The sequence below is a fragment of the Corvus cornix genome, chromosome 1A, assembly GCF_000738735.6.
Source record: "Corvus cornix cornix isolate S_Up_H32 chromosome 1A, ASM73873v5, whole genome shotgun sequence".
Lineage (NCBI taxonomy): Eukaryota > Metazoa > Chordata > Aves > Passeriformes > Corvidae > Corvus > Corvus cornix.
In genome coordinates, this window is record NC_047057.1 from 48,705,371 (window position 1) to 48,724,227 (window position 18,857).

The window sequence follows — 18,857 nt, forward strand, 5'->3', positions numbered from 1 at the left end:
CTTTGTCCAATTAGACTATGAAGAAAAAGTCTATAAAAGAGTTTGTAAAATAATTAAATAAATCAATCTTGCTGCACAATTCCTGCCTGCTGGATCTTCTCTCCTCCTCCTCCCTATGGCTGTGGGACACGGTGATGTACCCTAGGGCCTAGGCCTGCGGTAATACTTTTATAGACTTTTTTCTTCATAGTCTAATTGGTCAAAGGAGCAGCCACCCCTTGGAGTGATTGGCTAAAATCCTAAAACATCCATTGTCAAAATATTTTTCTACTGTACTATAAACAAGGCTTTGCAAGGTCGCAGGTATTCATAGTTTATAGAACTCTACAAATATCTTCCATGAGAGAGAAAAGTATCTAATGGGACTGGAAAGAAGCAAGAAAAATTCTTGCTAGCAGCAATATTTGTATCCACAGACCACAGGCCACCGAGCTACACTGGACCCTCTGAGGTTTTCCATCACTGCATGTCATCCTCCTGCTCTGACCTCGGAATGAGAACAACTGAGCCTATCTCTATAACTGCAGTGCTTCTGCCCAGGCCCCTTCCTGCCTGTACCACTGGGCTGGGGAGAGGCTGACCAGATAGGGGGTGAGGGGGAAGGTGCCCAGGAAGGGCCAGGATGGAGGTCAAGGCTGCTGGAGCTGCCACAAAACCTCACACAGAATAAATCAGCATGCAAAGTCAGTTGCTACTGCCACACAGCATTAGGGAAATTCCCTTCCCTAACTATGTTATCAAGCAGTCTTTATAGTATGAAAGTGTATTAACATTCTCCCCTCATATTTAGTACTGGTGAGGCCACACCTTGAATCCTGTGTTCAGTTTTGGGACCCTCACTACAGGAAAGACATTGGAGCATGTCCATAGAAGGGCAGAGAAGGAGCTGGTGAAGTATCCAGAGCACAGGTGTTATGAGGAGCAGCTGAGGGAGCTGGGGTTGTTCAGCCTGGAGAAAACAAGGCTCATGGGAGACCTTTTCGCTCTCTACTAACTCTCTGAAAGGAGGCTGCAGCCAGGTGGGGGTTGGTCTCTATTCCCAGGTAACAAGCAGTAGGATTAGAGGAAACAGCCTCAAGTTGCTCCAGGGGATGTTTCAATTGGATATTAGTAAACATTTCTTCACTGAAAGGGTGGTCGGGAAGTGAAACAGGCTGCCCAAGAGTGTTTTGGAGTCACCATCTCTGAAGTGTTCGAAAAGGTGTGGCACATGGGGACGTGGTTGTTTTGAACATGGCAGTCTTGGGTTAATGGTTGGACTCGATCTTAGAGGTCTTTTCAACCTAACTATTCTATGATTCTATGTATTAGTTCACATTATAAACTGCAATGTAAAGAGGCAGTGGAATTTCACTGGAGCCTTTGCTGTTGCTCAGTCTTGAGTAAACAAGCGCGCAACGGCTCATGGCAAGGGCCAGGGGGCAGCACAGCCCTGGAAATAAGGGCTTTGCTTCTCAGAAGCTAAAGACTGTTCATGATCCCCCTGGACAGCCAAGGCAAGGCCAGTGTCCTCCCCTCAGCATCCCTCCAGAATTGCCTGGGGGTGCCTCAGGCACAGCTGATGGCTGGGACATCCGGATGCCACAGGAATAGTGCTGCTTTGCAGGGTTTTATGGTGATTGGCCGTCCTTGGTGGTCTGTCATGCAGCGTGGCACCTGAATGCTCAGAGGGATCCCCTGCACTGTGCCCCTGCATCACTGCAGTCCACAACTTCCTCGTGAGCTAAAGTGGAGAGGCAGGCACTGATCTCTCTGGCAGCCAGCGAAAGGACCCGTGGCAATGGCCTGAAGCTGTGTCAGGGGAGATTTAGGTTGAATACTAAATATTACACTGAATACTAGCAAAAGTTTCTTCACCCAGAGGGTGGCAGGCACTGCGACAGGCTCCCTAGGGGAGTGGTAACAGCACCAGCACCAAGCCTGACAATTCAAGAGGCGTTTGGACGACGCTGTCAGGCACATGGTGTGACTCTTGGGGCTCCAGGGGCACGTGGTGTGTGACTCCCGTGCAGGGCCAGGAGCTGGACGCGAGGATCCCTGCGAGTCCCTGCCAGGCCGGGATAGCCCGTGAAGCGATCGCCGCCGGCCCGCAGCGCCCCCTGCCGCCCGCCGGGAGCCGCCGCGCGCCGCCAGCCCCGCCCCGCCCCGCAGGCCCCGCCCCCGACGCCGGCGCAAGGCGGAGCGCGGCCGCCGTTTGAATTCCGGCGGGCGGCTGGGGCTGTTTCCCGCGGGGATGGCGGTGCTGCGGCCCTTCGACAAGCTCCCGATGCTCAACTCCGCCGTCCTCCTGGTAGGTCCGGCGGTGGCGCCGCTCCGGAGCCCGGCCCCGCTGTCCCTTCTCCTTCCTTTTCCCTGGGCCCGGCCCCGCTGCGGGCGCCCGCCTGTCCCGTACCCTCCGCCGCGTCGGGCCTTGCCCTGCGCGCCCCGCCCCGCCCCGCGCAGGGCTTGGCTGTCCGGCCGCGCTGTGCACGCGTCCGGCGGGCGGGGGCTGCGGCTCACCCCGCTCTCGCCTCTGCCCGCAGCTGGTTGGCTCGGATGAGGCGCTCCAGCAGAAGCTGGCGGAGGCGATCCTCCAGGAGAAGAAGGACTTCAGCATCAGCATGTGAGTGGTGGGGAGCGGCATGCGCCGCCTGCGGCCCCGGGCCCGTACGGAGCCCGCTGCCACCTGGTCCAAGAGGTGCAAACCAGAACAGCGGCTGTGACGCGAATTCACGGAAAGCTTCTGCTTCGGATTCCTGAAGCACCGAAATTGGTTAAAAATGCAGGTTCCATCCCCGTGGCGGGAGTCGGAGCTGTAGAGCACACGGTTCAGAGAGAGACTTCGCTCTTGCGAACGCTAGAGAGCACCACTGCCCATCTGCAGCGGGCAAACCCCTCTGTCTTCAGGGCAGGCAGTTTGGGCATGCTTGGAAACGGGGGAGGGGGGAGCATTTCCCACGTCCGTGTTCACCATGCACATACCATTGCCTTTTGCATGTTGCACAGATGTTTGATTACTAAATTGGAAAGGTACGAGAGCAACACATTTTTTCTCCCCCACCTGAGAGACAGACACATACAGAAATTAAACATCCTTGGACAAAATAGGACAAGTACAATGCTTGCAAGTACTTGCAACCGAACAAGTGTTTCTAAAAGATGTCCATTGCTTTTGATGTTCTCTGTAGCTGTTTTCTGGTTTGTATGTGCACACGTGCTTTTCCTCCTCAAGCTATTAAGATGCACTTGGAATTTCAGCTTTAGCTGCATGACATGTCCTGTCTTAAAAGCTTGATTAACTAACTTTTTATGATAAAATGTCCTTGACAGCTCTCTTGCCAAGACCAAATGAGTTTAGTCAGCTCTTCAGAAGGTGTTTGTGTTATTTCGCTGCTGTAATCCATGGCTATGCAGTAAAAGCAACCCGAGCTAATGTTCTGCTGGCTAATTAGGGTGACTGTACTGCTCTGATTATGGCATCTTGGATGTCTGTGCTAACTAATAGTAAATGAATTACCCAATTTTCTATGTGAAACCTGCAGCCTCTGCTGAGCTGTGGAGTGCCATAACTAGATGGCTGCTGGTACTACAGCTGGGTAACTGCCCAGAGGCACAGCATCGTGTGGTCATGCTACAGAGCAAGATACATCCCTGTGTTAATATTGCTAGGAAAGCAAAGTCAGTGGGTTTTTTCCCCACTGTATTACTTTGGGATTATACACGTTACAAAGAAATATGGTATCTTGTCTGACAGGTCTACCTGTCAGGTACAGCTGTTGGGCAAAGAATTACAAGGCTTGGGGTTTTTTGTGTCTCTTATTGCTGGGGGGGGGGCGGGGGGAGGGAAGGTTTCTGCAGTGCATATCTGGAGGCTGCTGACATCATCTAGTCATGTTGGTTTAAATATAGCAGAATTCCAAATAATGCAGTGCTTTTTTGGGTTGCTTTTTTCTTTCCCTCAGACAATGAGATCTGAGACCTTCATCAAAGAGTCTCCCTAAATTTCACCTTAAATTAATAAGCTTGGTTGTGTTGCACTGTGTCTTTCAAGCTCACTTTGCTCATCTCTCGTGTTAGTTTCAGAATGTTTTCGTTAAATCCTACCTTCCTTAAATGTAAGAAACAAAACACCTTTATTTGGAGACTAGTAAACAAAACTACAAACTACATAGGATTAATAGAAGGGAATGTGTACCATGGTCTGTGGCTGCTGGAGAAAACTGTTAAGTCCTTGAGACTGACTTACTAGAAGTAATATTCCCCAAGAAGATCAGAATCAGTGTTTCTTCCTTGTCTTCCAGAGAGGAAGTGGATTGTGAGAGTGACTGAACTTCTGGGATTTTTGTTTGTCCAGTTTAAATTAAGGTGATCTTCCAAAAATGAGGTGCTGATAATGTTCTTCCCTGTGGAACATCCAGTTATCTACTGCTGAAACCTTTTTTGGGTTGAGTTTTTGGTTGGTTGGTTTGCTTGTTTGTTTTTTGTTGTTGTTAGTTGGTTGTGGTTGTTTGGCTTTTTTAGTGGGAAGAGACACAAAAAGTCCCCACCCTTGTATTTCTTCCAACAGCTCTATTAGCAGTGGTGGTACTGTGTAGAAAGACACCTAAATTAACCTGGTAGCTCCTGACTTAGTGAAAGGGTTAAAAAGGAGGGTAATGATATAATAGAAGCTCTTTTTGAGTTATAAGTTCATCTTTAAAGCTGTACTAGTGACAAATTTGTGGTTTAAGGTTTTTCTGTACCTGGAAAGGCCGCCGCTCCTATGTGAGCAGTATCTCTGGAATGTGACAGAAAAGCACTGATTTTAACTGAAATTTGGCAGCAAAATATGCCCGTAAAGCATTGGGGTTCACTTTGTTAAAAAGGACTCTTTGTAACAATTAAATGAAATTACTTGCCATACAGATCTGCACAGAGAAAATGTTTCTGTGGGCCTTGTTATGCTCTAATAAGTGTCCCATTATAACCAGCCTTGTCTAGCAATTACCATTGTGGCTGTCAGCAACTGTGAGTGGGCCTGAGGTATGAGAGTACCACTTAAACAATCACAGTGTCTCTTCAGTGCCCACGTATTCAGTAATTAGCAGGCTTCCGGGTAACTTGCTACATGGCAAACTGCAATGGTTATGTGATTATGGGTAAGTGGATACTGTCTTGCCAAGCTATTTGGTTAAACTGGCAATTTTGTTATCTTTCAGTCACCTTGCTACATCCCTCCCTTTACCTTCAGAGGGGGATCATCTTCGACCCAGGATAGATCTGATCGTGTTTATGATTGACATCAAGAGCAAATACAGGTAAAAAGGGCAAAAAGATGAGATGGGGGACTAATATTCTTTTTGGTTTGATGGCTAAATCTACATTTTTACTGTATTGGAATTGCTGAGTAGTGGGTTTCAAACCCAAGACTTGCTGTGGTGGAAGAACTCTGTAATATATACCGTGGCTTTCTGGCCTCCAGCAGTGGATTAGGACTGAACTGCTCTGTCCAATAACATGCCTGTTGTGTGCTAAGTTGCCGTAGCAGAGAAGGCAGAATTTATTTCTGGATCCAGATGTGTGACGATATGAACTGAGCTTTGGAAAGATGCTGTCTGTAGAATGAGATGGAAGTGCTGGTGGTGCTGTGAAGTTCTGTAACATGTAAAAGTCTGATGTGCACTGGGCAGTGCTGCCCAATAACCAGCAAGTTGCTGTGTCTGTGTCCTCAGTTCACTGAACTCCTGGTCAAGTGGGACCAGCACTATGGATATCTCTAGGCAAAAGAGAAAAGTCTGCAGGGATTGATCCCTCTTCTGTCATCTTGTGCTCGTTGTTGTAGAAATTATACTTGTTTCCCCAGGCCACAAGTAAAGACTTGCTAAGGCACAGAAGTCAGCATTTTATTACTTACTTAACTTGTGACTGATGATCCTGGGCTCTCATTTACCAAAAATGACAGGCCCAGCTGCATACTTACAGCACAGATGGTGCTGCAGAAATGTGTGGGCAAGCGCTTCCTGAAAGAGCCGAAGTGGTGCTGAAGTTTCATTGGATATTAATGAATTCAGATGCTTAGTGTCTGTAAATCATGGAGGACACTGTTCAAACTAACTCAAACTGTTGAGTCTTGAGTAGAAAGGATATGTTATGGGTTATTAAACAGCTGTGGGTATTACAGAGGTCTCTGATGTCATGCTTTTAGCATAAAGCAGAACTCTGCGAGCTCACAAATCAGCAGATGTTAACATCATTGGTTTTCTAATTGTGCTTCTGAAAATTATTCCTGTTGTCCTTATGCTGCACTGATTTAACCTTCCTGTCCAACTGGCTTGTTTGTACTTTTCTGACAGCTTGAAGAATGTCGAAGCTTCCCTAGCTCATGTGGATGCCAGCTTCTTCCTGGGGAAAGTGTGCTTTCTTGTCACTGGGGGTACGTATGGCGCCTCTTCCTCCTCTTAAAGCAGCACAACTCACTGTTGGTTTTCTTAAAACAGGGTGCTGACTTAACTTGAAACAAACTAAAGGAAACCAGTGGCTTTGTTGAAACTTTGTTTGAATTATTTCTGAACTCCTCTGCCTTTTTTTATTGTTTTCCTAGATAAAACACGGTTCTCTTCTCTCATGCTCACTTGCTCTGTCCTTTTTGTTTTTGCCAGTTACTCTCTTCTCTGTCCCTAATCTCTGAATATGATTTGTGTTATTGATTTTTTAATGGTTTTTTTTTTTTTTTGTGTGTGGCACCCTAGAAGTCTGTTCTATCTGCTCTTAATTAATAATCTTAATGAGCAGTGAGAAGCATATGATACTGTGGTAATAAAGTGAATTAAATGGACGAGCTACAAAACTATGAAGTATAGTTTTAGTACGAAACTGGTATCCCTGCTGTGTGCTGTCCGGCCCTGTTGTGCCTCTAATCCTTCTGTCTGCCAGTGCTTTCCTGTGTACCCTCCCTGCTTCAGCTCTGAGGAACTGGAGAGGCCAGACTGTACTGCTCGGTGTTGGAACATAGGTGCTGTGTCCCTGGAGTTTGGGGGTCAGGAAGCCTAATTCTGAGGTAGACAAGGAGTCTTAGCATTGTCTTATGCTATGGCTCTCTTGATGAAGTGAATTCCTTGGAGACCAGACCACTCTGTGATACCATATGAGCCAGGAGGATTTTTGGTAAGTGAGTGGAAGACTCTGCCCCTGCTGATGGTGTGCTGATTGCTTATGCACAATGTTAATGTTACATGAAGAGTGATGTGATAATACTGTTCCTCCTGTTAGTATTATGAAAGACTTCTGTGCTAATTCCATTTCAAATCTTGTACCATTCTGTTTGCACTGCTCCCTGTTGCCTTATCTTCTTTTATGCTCTCAAAATTAGCTCTGGATCACTTTGTGGATGTGGAATTTCCTATTTTTCTTCACTGATTGCTGATTATGGGGCTTGTAATGTGGGAAAACTTTTTTTTAGTTGGCAGGGTGAATGCTTGCAGCATTGAGACCAGTGCTGTCTGTAAATTGGGAGAAACCTACTGCAGTCCTATGATCTTCTGTGAGCTGGAGGTAAGGTGCTTATTTGACATCTCAAGGGATTTCTGAATTCCACTACTCTGATCCTTAGAAATGTCATTATATTAGCAATAAATACATGTAACAATAAATACATATGCTACTGTCTTTCATAACTATCAGAGACCAGACTCTGTCTACAAGAACCATAGAGATACGGGAGTCTGGTCATCCTTAAAATGAGTCTTCTAGTAACCTGCTCCTTCCTGTGCTACTTCAAAACCTCATGAAGCCAAGCTTAAGCTGACAAAAACCATCTCTGATATGCAGAGCCTTGGTACACTTGTTCCTTGCTGCACTTCCTCTTCTCAGGAGCCCCTGAGCTGTTGTTTGCCATGTGACTCCCTTGCCCATGTAATATTTCGTGTCAGCTCAACTTTGTGGCTTCACAGACCCTCTGATATGCCACTCTTTCCAATTTCCTGCTTGGTCAGAAAAGCTGGAGGGAGAGTTTGGCATTCAGCAGTAGCACACTTCACTTTTCTGTGTACTCATCACTGCATCCTCAGAGACTGCTTCCCTACCAGGAGGTAGAATCCGTGTGTTTGGCAAGCCCTTCAGGGCTTCCAGCTGGCAATGCTGTTACCTTCCTTAACATTAGGGAAGTAAATGGGCCTGTTTGGGGTTTTCTGTAGCTAGTCACTTGATGCCTGCTCTGGTTCTTTCTTTTATCAAAGCTTAGCATTGCTTTTCTTCTTTTCTATTGATTAAATAATTTCTCCATTTTGTTTCCAGTTGGAAGGGATTCGAGTTGCTACTGCTCAACGACTTCTCCGAATGTTACAGATCTGTGCTGGTCAAATACCGGGAGTTTCTGCCTTGTCCTTTGTCTCACTGATGAGGAGCTGTGATGATGATTAGCTTCTCATTGTGATACTTCAGCCACATTCATCAGGTTTTTTTCACTTCAGGCATTCAAGCTCCTGCAGTTGGCATCACATTGGGAAGCTTTTTTTTGTGACTTGTCATGACCACTCATCCAGAACTGTTCCTAGTTGCTTACCTCTCAAGAAAAGTTTGATTCCTATTCAGTGGATAACAGATAGGGAGGGCAGTTTGAATTGGGGATTCCTATCCATTACTACATCTGAATCCCACTTCATGATCGAGTTTGAGTTTTTTCCACTTGGCCAGTGGCCAGGAGCTACATATTTTTCTGAGAGACTATTAGAAGAACCAGGCTACTATCTCCAAAGTACCAGAGAAGAGGCAGCAGGCTCCTGCTTTCCTTCAGTTGAAATGCAGCACCTTAGTCTAATGTGAAACCTTGCTGCCAGGTTTTGTCTGTCCACCAAGAGAAGAACGGGGAAGGAAGGCTGTCGTGCTGCTTCTAGATAGACTGCACTTGACAGTTAATGATCCAGCTGTGTGAGCATCTGCCCAGCAAAGGACTCACTATTTCCATGCCTGGTGCCTAATTGGAAAGGAAGGGACTAAAGAAGATACTCAATCTAGCACTTTAGCTTTCTTTTAGATCTTTGAAGAAAAGGACTCCACCCATCAAGCCCACAACAGCCCCAGTAACCCAGCCTCTGGGGCTGACCAGAGGTGAAACCCAGCAGAGCAGACCACAGCAGCACATAGAAAACAGGTTGTCTCTGCAGGTTTGGCATATGCTGTGTATAATCCCTTTACTAACAGCTTCTGACCGGCAGTAGGTTGTGCCTTGTGGTTGCTGCAAGGCACTAGGGTTTGAGAGTTCTAATTTAATAAAATAAACAATATGTAATAGTTGTATGCTCTTTATTAGGTATGTGGCACAGCCTCTGAAACCTGCGAACGCTTGCCCCAGCTTGCCCTGGCAGCCAGGCTGGTCCTTGCTGGCAGCTTGAACTCCCAGTTAGTTGTTGTGCTGCACTCGTGGCTTCAACCACGTGGTGGTGGCAAAAGCTTTTCAAATACAGCCCTTTCTATTCATTGAGTTGAGCCACCTGCCAGAATACAGTGCTTTTTGAAACGCTGAGATATTTCTTACCCAAAATTGCATGCCAGGTTGAAATGAAGCCTAGAGAGAATGTGTTAAGCTCCCCTCTGGTTTAATTTATTTAATCCCTAATAGTCTGCTTTAATGTTCCTAAGTGCAGAGCTCTAGCTGTGTGCACTGTTTCGTTTAGCTTGTTTCTGACATCTGTCTGTGAGCAGGAAAAGCAGAAAGCAGCACTGCAGGCTTAATCAGCTGTGAGTGTTGGCAGTCCTTGCAAAGACAGCTCAGCAAGGCACAAAGCCTGTATCCTTGCTCAGAGGACACACAAATCCCAGCTCCAGTTGTATTGTTGCTGGTGGGGGAGGGATAGGGTGTTTGTCAGCTGAAACAAAAGGAGCTAAACCATTCAGCTGTGTTATGATGCCCAAAAGGGCTGGACTCTGGCTAAAACCCAAAGGAGAAAGACATGTGCAAACTGTCGTGGCTGTGTAAGGAGGATTGGAAGCTTAATGGGCATGCCCTACTTTCAGCTAGCTTTGTGATCCTGAAGGTACTAACCAGGAGTTGGCCACCAGAGAGGGGCAATCATGCTGAGAAACAAGTTTTTGTGTTGGTTATGCTGTCTCAGCCTTGCCCTTGCTTTGAGTCCCTCAAAATAAAGGAGACCATAGTTTAGAATAGGCTGGTTTCGATTTGCTCTCGATGTGCAGGTGCAGTCTGTGGGAGGAAAGGAAGGGAAGTGGCATAAAATGAGCCACTCTTTTGTGTCCTCTGCAACTGCTGTAAGCCAAGGAGATTTTTCCATCTCCTAGGTTGCTCTCCACTTGACTCTAATAACTATTGGACTCAGATAAAATCCCTTCGGCTTCAAGAGTAATTTCACTGTGCTTTTTTAAGTAGTGAAAATGAAATATTTTTTTTGGTCCACCCAGAATGCTTTGGAGTAACCCACATGTGCTACTGTCCATTCCTGCACCTTCAAGCAGGGTTTTTTTCCACTGTTATGTTTCGGATGTGGTATTTCTTCCCTTCTACTACTTTCAAAGAAGAAAGATGCTGTTTTTTCCTACAGGTGGCTGAATCTCAGCTGGTACGAAATAAAATCTAGTTCCTTAAGAGCAGCATCTTGCTTCACCTTGGGGCAAATATTTTTCTTACTCTTAGGAGAAAGTATTTACTAGAACTGGCAGGGGAAGTGGAGCGTATCTAAGAATATGACACTCTGTCTCAGGTCCATCATGTTTTACTACCCAAAGTAGTTGGGACACATCTAAAGCTACATCTTCAACTACGTAAATACCTCTCGGAGCTGTCAGCTATTAGTTTAGACAGGCCATAACACTGCCCTTACTACCAGAGGAGACAAGGCAGCTGAGGATATCTTTCATCTGGATGGAGTAGCCAGGGCTAATGTTCAATAAAGGTCTTGTGAAAGTAGGATTGGGATCAGAGGCATGGAAGGCCTGAAGCCAAATTAAGGCTAGTGACTCAGGTTCTGTTGTGTTCAAACATCACGAAAGAGCTTGCCAAGCTGACTGAAATCTAAATGAACAGAAACATTTTGGAGTTACTTGCTTTCTCTTTTTCTCTCTTGCCTCAGTTCCCTATCCCTGTGGAGATTTTCAAAGAGAAATCCCCCTCTCTGTGGTGAAAGTACCCGTGAGCATTGCTGGTTTGACTGTTTCAGTTTGTGGATGTGTTTGTTTGTCAGTTATGTCAGCAAAAGTTGTATAATGTGGTTTAATTAGTATAGAAGAGCTCATACCAGTTGCACTGGTGTAAGTTTTGGTCTCACAGTACTTTTTTGGGGGATGGAAGTAAATGAGGTTGTAATATGGTCTCTTCTGCTATGGCAGGTTGACCCACAGGATTTCATTTTCAATCCAGTCCCTTGAAGAAGATTTTGCATCCTCAGCCTGCTAGCCGAACAGCTCACAGAGGTGATCTGTGAGAGATTTTGGCACAAATTGGCTTGGTTGGCGTTACCTGGTGGGATTACAGCTTTCTGCTGTGCCAGGTTTTCTAAGACTGACTGCTGCACCAGCAGTTAAATCAGACCAACTTTTAAGCATGATAAAACATGATATGCTCAGTCTGTACAAGTGGGAGAGAAAGTCTATGTACTGATATGGCACACATAGTAAAAGATCTCCCTGTTCCTGGAACAAAGATCAGAGATAAATCCAGCCCTGGGTCCCTTCCAAACCTTGAAACTGGTGGTAGAGGTTTGGGTTCAAGGCCATCTCTAATATTTGCTTTGGGGAATGGTTAAAACTGGACGTCTTTGCTTGCCAAGACCTGTCACTTGAAGGGAGTGGCTGGCTTAGGTCAGTAGCAGTGCTTAGCAGCTGTGGTCAAGCTGTAAGAGCTACTTGGTTGCTCTCATCACGACCACTGTTCACAGCAGTGGTGGACAAGAAGGGACTCCTGCTTTGCTGCCTGGAGCTGACTGGCAGAGCTGTGGCAGAGGTCAGCTCTGCTCTGCTGCCAAAAGCAAGGGAGAGGCTTCCTCCTGTGGGGTTTTTAACTTGTCTTGATTTTGCAGGAGCACTGGCTGGTTTCCAGATGCTCTCTTTTCATTCAGCTGGCCCAGATCCTCTGGCAGTCTCCTCTGCACTCTGAGTGTTCTCCACTTCCCACCCTAAGCTGGTGTGCAGGGTTGCTGTGGGCTGCTGAACAACTGCCACTTTCCATTCAGTGGCCAGCTGTCCGTCACTGGTGGGGGAAAGTGATTTATATGCAAGAGAAAGCAATAGCTGGCACAGTCTAGAGGCAGGAGCCAGAAACACTGGATTCGTTTCACCTCTGTGGCTGATTTCTTTCATGACCCTGGGCACGTGTTTGAAAATCCACTGTGCCTCACTTGCTCGGCCTCTACAGCAGGAGCTGCCCCCACTGGGGGTGGGGGGGGTGTAATGAGGGCAAATTGACCTTTGGGGTCACAAATCTGGGGCTGAATGGAAACATTCAGAAGAAACCATTTTTTCCTCCTTAGCAGAATTTGACTTTTACGTAAGTTCTTTGGGGGAAGGTTTGGTGCGACCTGCCGGCTGAGATGAGCTGGTTTTGTGCTGCTTACATGCCTGACTCCACTGCAGGGAGGCTGCTCGAAACTGGGCTGCAATCCTTCTCGTAAGGCATTGCGGCATGGTTAGGTTTTGGTGTGAACTGGAACGAAACCACCCTCTGAAATGCTGAAATTCCCTGCACGGTTCAATTATCCTTGAATTGGCCAGTGGGGAAATCAAAGGCTCTGGATCTGTTCCCCACTGTTAAATATTAATACAGCACGGCGATACTAGGCAGGAAGGCATCCCCTCGGGTCAGCTCTGTGCAGGAGGGGCTGTCTTGGCTGTGAAGAACCGGTGCGAGAGAGAGGTCGGGCACAGGGGACTCTGGAGTGACGTGACTTGCTCAGACTCCTTGGCAGCTGAGTAGCATGGGCTCCCGGCCCGTGCTGGGCCACGTTTCCTTTGCCACAGGCTCCTTCTGCAAGAGCTGCCACGTGCCGCGATGTCACATCCCTCATCCCCCTGGAGCTTGCCGTGTGCTGGGGCATTTTGAGAGGAGCCAGGAAAGACACCGTGCCCGCGTGCCCCGCCGCGCTGCCTCCTTTGCCGAGGGAAGTCAGCGGGGTGTGACAGAGAGCCCATGTTTTACATAAGTGCAGGCAGCCTCCTCGCCGCCGGCCCAGGTGCAGCTGCGGGCTGGGTACGAGAGCCTCGAGGGCTCTGTGCGTCACGGGAAGGAGCACCGAGATGGGGCAAGGACAAAAACAACGAGAGAGAACACCTCCCCTTGGGAAACGTGGCCCTGGTGTGCAGGGTCTGCTCTAGCCTCTGGATCCCAACACCCTCTCGGCACTACAACAAGCTGTGCCAGTGATGCCTTTTCTTGGTCTTAAAATCAAGAGTCAAACACGGTTAGAAGGGAAAAAGGGATTTTACCTTGGTATTTATTTTAAGGATCCTTAGGTGCACTACGTCCAGGTGGAATGCACCGAAATGCACACCTCAATGCACACCCCCAAAAGATCTAACATTATAGGTCTTACTAATTAGCATATCTATCAAAAATTCCCCAATGAGAGGCTTGAAGGAGCCCCCCCCAAGGAATCTTCCCCTGGATGGTTCTATCTCAGTTTACAGAATGTGTTCTGGAGAGGACCTTGGGATCTGGGGCACGCTATCCTCTACCCACGAAGCTTCTAAAATGTTTAGTCTCTCAGCTTGACAAACAAGTCCAAGAATGTAGGCAAAAAGAATACAGAAGTTGTAAAAAGTATAACAGGGGTATAACAGAAAAGGCAAAAAATCTTCATGGCATCACTAGGGCCAGCTGAAGCACCTGTGCTCAGGCATGCTGGAAAAACCTAAAAAGCCCAGCTAGCATTCAACAAGCTAAGGAGGCTTTCCCCATTTTCTGTCACTATGGAGTACCGTGTTTCTATCTTCCCATGAAAGCTCTCCAGTCCCGCTATGTGCACACCATACAGTGACAAGGTGACAGTGCCATGCTGCAACTGAGCCTGCTTTGCTCCTGCCCTGTGCTCCGATTGTTGAAACACTTGGGTGTTTGTTGAGGGCTGGCAGTCCTTGAGGCACTATCATTGTCTGCACTGGTCAGCTCAAAGCTCTCCTGAACCTCTGTGCTGGCCACTCTCCTAGTTTTGACAGCAGCATTGGCATCACCCCAGTGTGAACATTCAATTTTTTTTCCTCCACTGCTGTTTGTTTTTCTCGCTCTTCCAGAGATCACAGATGTGAAGCCAGGGCTGCATTTGCCTCAGCTCAGTAACAACCTCTGGCTCATGTGGTGGTGGAGCATCTCTCTTTAAAGAAGACACGTGCCAGAATCAACTAATTAATCCTCATTCCCCTGTGGGACTGAGGGGTGACTCAGTGCCTCGTGCTGTTATGCTGAACAGCAGAGGATCAAAGGCATTGGAGCTGGGGAAGCCCTGGGATAGCACAGTGTCACTCTGTGCCTGCACACCAGGTACCTGTAAAGGCTTGATCTTGCACATTTATCTCCAGGACTTTTTTTAGCCATGCAGGGGTTTGAAAACTCTGCAACCTTAGAGACAAGGCTGGAGCTGCCATCACCTTGCTCTGGAGGGAGTGTTTTTACTACCTGATGTTGCCTTTTTACCTTTTCTCTTCATTACAACCCAAATTGGCCATCCTGAGCAACTCTGCCTCCTGACCTACAGGTCCTTCACTGCACCCCTGTGTATGTGTCTGGGTGAAAGGCATGGCAGGGAGGCTTAGGCACTGCTGAAATTGAGCTGGTGGTGGTGGTGCATGTCCCTCTTGGGCATTGTGACCCCCAGCATGCTGCATGCCAGGCTGTGCCAGCATGGTATGGCAGCCCTGAAGAAGTGCAAACAAACCCCAACACCTGGCCTTGGGCTGCCCTGGCATCCATCATTCTGCTGCGTGAGCTGCTCGCAGAGAAGGGAAGGGGAGCTGCTTGCACGCAGATGTTGTGTAATACAGACCTACTTCAAACACAAGTTTGCAGGCTGGGAAGTGTTTGCCCAGTCCAGGGGGAAGAGGAAAACCCTCTGGGACGAGGGCTTCTGCACTGCATCTTCTGCTCTGTGTTATAAAGGAGATGAAACATGAAGTGTGTGCTTTCTTCAAAACCTGGGTCTTACCCAGGTTGCATGTGGAGCATCACCTGTGAGAATCCCCCGAGTGTGCATGAGCTGTGGTTTGGCTGAGCTCAGCCACTGTATGGGACTAATACATAGTGATGTTGTGCTATAAATTATATAGTCGGAATGTTCGCCATCTGCTCTGCACTGAAAGCTGAGTGTGATTGAGATCTTCCCCACTTCCCAAAGCTTGACTCTCTTGCCAAGCTTGAAATGTGTGTGTGGATCTCCTGTAAGTGGTTCTGATTGAATCAGGTAAAGAGGGAATTTTTTAAGCAGGCTGCAATGTTCCCTGCACCCAAAGTGAGAGCTGAAGCAGCGGCCAGCATCCTATTATAAGGCTATGAGTAAAACTGAGTCTGATTTCATGTTAACTAGGTTCTAAAGGGACTGAATCTTGATTGCAGGGGTCATATCAAAGATTTAAAATAGTAATGCAAAAAGCAAAGGAAACCCCACAGTGATTCATATAAGAAGGGGAAATAAAGAGAGTCATGGAGGAAGAAGGAGTTTGAGGGGGCCTGAATTGCTCTGCTGCCCAAAAGCAGGAGGGGATTTGAATCAGATTATCCTCATTAGATGTCTCTTTAAAGCATCATCAAGCCAGATGAATGGTCTGGGGGAGAGCTTGCAGGCATGGTGGCTGTGATTATCACCAGGGATTTGAAGTCCTAGTTATCTAGCTTAGAGACAAGATTATTAGGGGGTAGAAAGCTATTCCTGCCCTCAGCCTCTAATGCGCATTTTTAGGTTGGGTGATGGGAAACGCTACATTGCTGCACAGCCCCTTGGAAGCCTGCCTGCATCCTCTGGTGGTCCAGCCCTCTGCAGTGCTGGGGGTGCAGTGTGGAAGGGAAAGGGACCTGTGCTGGCCAGGAGATCTTTCATGGGGGTAGACAGGCAGCCTTCCCTGTGGACTGTGGCAAAATGCAGGCAACACCTCCCATATAGGTGCTTACACTGAGATAGGAAATGGGGAGGGAATCTTGGGAGGGGGGATTATATCCGCCTACCTTGGCAGAACTCTTTGCTCCCCACAGCATCTCCCTTCTTGTGACAGCCTGTGCCAAAGCAACTCATCCTTCTTCCAGCTAGAGCCTTTGAGGCCCCAAAGGCTCAGAAGTTGGTGTGGCTGTTACAGAGGGAACCCCTGCGAGCTGTGGGGAGGGCTCTCCCCTTGAAAGGGAATCAATGGACATTGCCCGCAGGTTCCTTGGAGTTCATCCGCAGGGGTGGTGAATATGGCACAGGGCTGCTGGCAGTCACTCTCCACCTCCTCAGCTCTGCAGCTGCAGCAACTCCTCATCCTCCCCTTTATCTCCTTCCCTACTCTGTGTAGGGATCCCAATCCTGTTTCTTCTCTGGGCTTTGGCAGGATGGCCAAGGCATTGAGCCCAGATGCCAGCCAGAAGAGGAGGTGCACAGGCCAAATCCTAACATCGCATCCTTAATACACTCATGGAAATTTATAACATTATTCTGTACTCAAGCCTGTGCAAATGAAATCACTCTGGCCTTTTTACACCAGGCTGGTACCTAACGGTCTGTAGGAAGCTGGAGAAGGTTACAGAGATACTGGGGCAAGTGTGGCTTTGATTTTTGGCTCTGGAGTCATCTGCTGGAGATTCATGCCTTGAGAGTGCAGTAGTGGGGTTTCCCACTGTGAGTACTGGGGAGATTTTCACCCTGGCGTAAGCGATGCCTGATCTGGCTGAACCCACCTGTTCAGAGGTTTTTCCTGTGGCAACACATCACTCTCAGCCACTGGTTGCTGTTTCAGTGCTGGAGGTGCTGCCTGGCCCTGTCACGGCACGCAAACACTCCCTATGAACAGCCACAGGCCAAACTAGGGGGACACTTGCCCCCCCCCCTCCCCCCCAGTTGCCCAAGGGAGGCAGGATAAGATCCCACTTCTCCTCAGGATGGGGGTGGGGGCAGCATCGCTGCTGCAGGCAGAGTGGGCAGGGAGTTTGTGTACTGTTTGTTCACATCCAGGCAGAAGAGCCAGGCTCAGCTAATGCTGTGTTGCTCATGATGGGAGAGGGGCTTTCAAGAGCCAGAGCAGTGCCAGGGACCCAAGCCTTGCTGAGTCCCTTCCCCACGCTCTGCAGAGCAGCAGGAGCAGCCAGCACACCGGCTGGAAACACCTCTCCTCCCCACCAGGGGAGATCAAGGGCTCAGCTCCTCCCGGGCTGGATCAGGCAAGGAAGGTTTTTCCCATATCCTCTGTGCTGCTGTGTCCCTCTTGGGCTCTATGAGTGAAGGAGTGGGAATGAGCAGAGGGAGTTTGAGCTCAGGAAGTGTTGACCCACTGCTTTGTAACCCCAGATGGTTCTTCAACAGGCAGCCCACTGAGAAGCCTAATTTGGGTGTTCAGCATTATCCCTGCAGCGGTCCAAGGCCCCTTGCGGAGAGAGCCAAGGACACCTGCCCATTTTCCTTTAGCCTTGCAGACAAGCACAGCTCCAGGGACACATAGTCAAGGAGCAAGAAGCCAAATTACATTCAGCAGGGTGGGGCACTGCCCCACACCAAACACCCCATGCAGGTGGCTGAGCAGTGCCACAAACCCCCTTGATAGGAAGCAGAGTACCTACAGAGGGATCTGGGGTTTAGAGTGACTGTGAAACTCTTGAAACCTTTGGTTTGTCGTATTGTTCCTAAAATCTCCCCCAGATTTGTCCCTAAGCCCACCTGGCTTTAAGAAGGGTCCCAATGGATTCCGAGGAAGAGGTTTATGCTGGAGCTCTGGGAAACCTGCTCCTAATAGCCATAGTGGTACTTTTTGGGAATGTTTCCCACTAGCCCACTCAGGGGTGTTGGGAAGGCGTGCTGGGATGAGGTGCCAAAAGGACTTTGGGGGCTGGCTCCAACCAAAGCATTCTAGTGGCACCATCTGAATGTGGGGCAGATGTCAGGCTGTGCCGAGATGTTCCCGAGGCATTGGGTGCATCCTGTCAGAGGTTTGTCCTGAGGTAACTAGGTCTGCTCAGTAAACACCTCGCAACTTCTCTGCTCAACAAGCCTTTGGGTTTCCGGTGTGCACGAGCACAAGGTGAACTTTCGGGGGATATTTTCTGCTACACACGGTTTTGCAAGTGCGTGCGTGAGTCACTTCACCTACCCCTGACACCAGAGGAACCGCTCACACAAGTTCAGTCACTCATGTGTGCACGAGCCCTTGCAGGCCGCTGCAATTCCTCCACGCTCCTGGAACACCAGCACTGCCTGTCCACCACAGGCATCCCAGGGATCTCAGCTGATCTGAGCTGACCTCGGCCAAAGCCATCCCTCCAGGTGTGGGATGGGAGCAAATCGCACTGGAAATCGAGCTGTCTGACTCTGGGATGAAGACATAATTCTTAAATTGCTCATTTGATATCTTTTCTGGTTTATTTGTTTAATAAAAGGACTTAGCCAGAGACCCAGGCTCCTGGGGCTTTCATTTCTCTGCAGAGGAGATAAGAAAAGCGCATTTCCTTATCCAGTGAGTCATTTTTTCTGCTCTTTAATTATGCATTTGTGCGATTATCAAGCGTATTCAGCTCTGAGATGCAAACAGCTCAAACTACTTACCAAGCTTTAACTTTTGCTATTCCAAAAACGATCACAGTTATGAAGGGTAGGGGAGGAAAAGATGGGGGAGATGAAAAGGGGGACAGCTGATGCCCAGAACCTGGGCCGTGCTTGTGAGCAGGCCCACGTGTGAGTGCTGCTGGGGTAGTCAGCACTGTTTTTCTCCTTGAGTAAGCATTACCA

At 48.2% G+C, this 18,857-nt stretch overlaps 1 protein-coding gene across 1 annotated transcript; it reads left to right on the forward strand.

Annotated features, from left to right (window-relative positions):
• The first annotated feature begins 2,179 nt into the window (after positions 1-2,179).
• Positions 2,180-9,261, forward strand: CENPM (centromere protein M). The gene is made up of 6 exons (XM_039571646.1): positions 2,180-2,290; positions 2,523-2,602; positions 5,178-5,276; positions 6,312-6,391; positions 7,418-7,509; positions 8,251-9,261. Exons 1-6 carry the CDS (start codon positions 2,234-2,236, stop codon positions 8,374-8,376), a joined length of 534 nt encoding a protein of 177 aa, XP_039427580.1. The 5' UTR covers positions 2,180-2,233; the 3' UTR covers positions 8,377-9,261.
• The last annotated feature ends 9,596 nt before the right edge of the window (positions 9,262-18,857 follow it).

Excerpts from the sequence above, each read along its gene's own strand:
- CENPM (XM_039571646.1), top strand. The coding sequence starts at position 2,234 with ATGGCGGTGCTGCGGCCCTTCGACAAGCTCCCGATGCTCAACTCCGCC. Across the intron at positions 2,291-2,522 it reads TCAACTCCGCCGTCCTCCTG|CTGGTTGGCTCGGATGAGGC; the intron begins GTAGGTCCGGCG and ends CTCTGCCCGCAG. Across the intron at positions 7,510-8,250 it reads TGATCTTCTGTGAGCTGGAG|TTGGAAGGGATTCGAGTTGC; the intron begins GTAAGGTGCTTA and ends TTTTGTTTCCAG.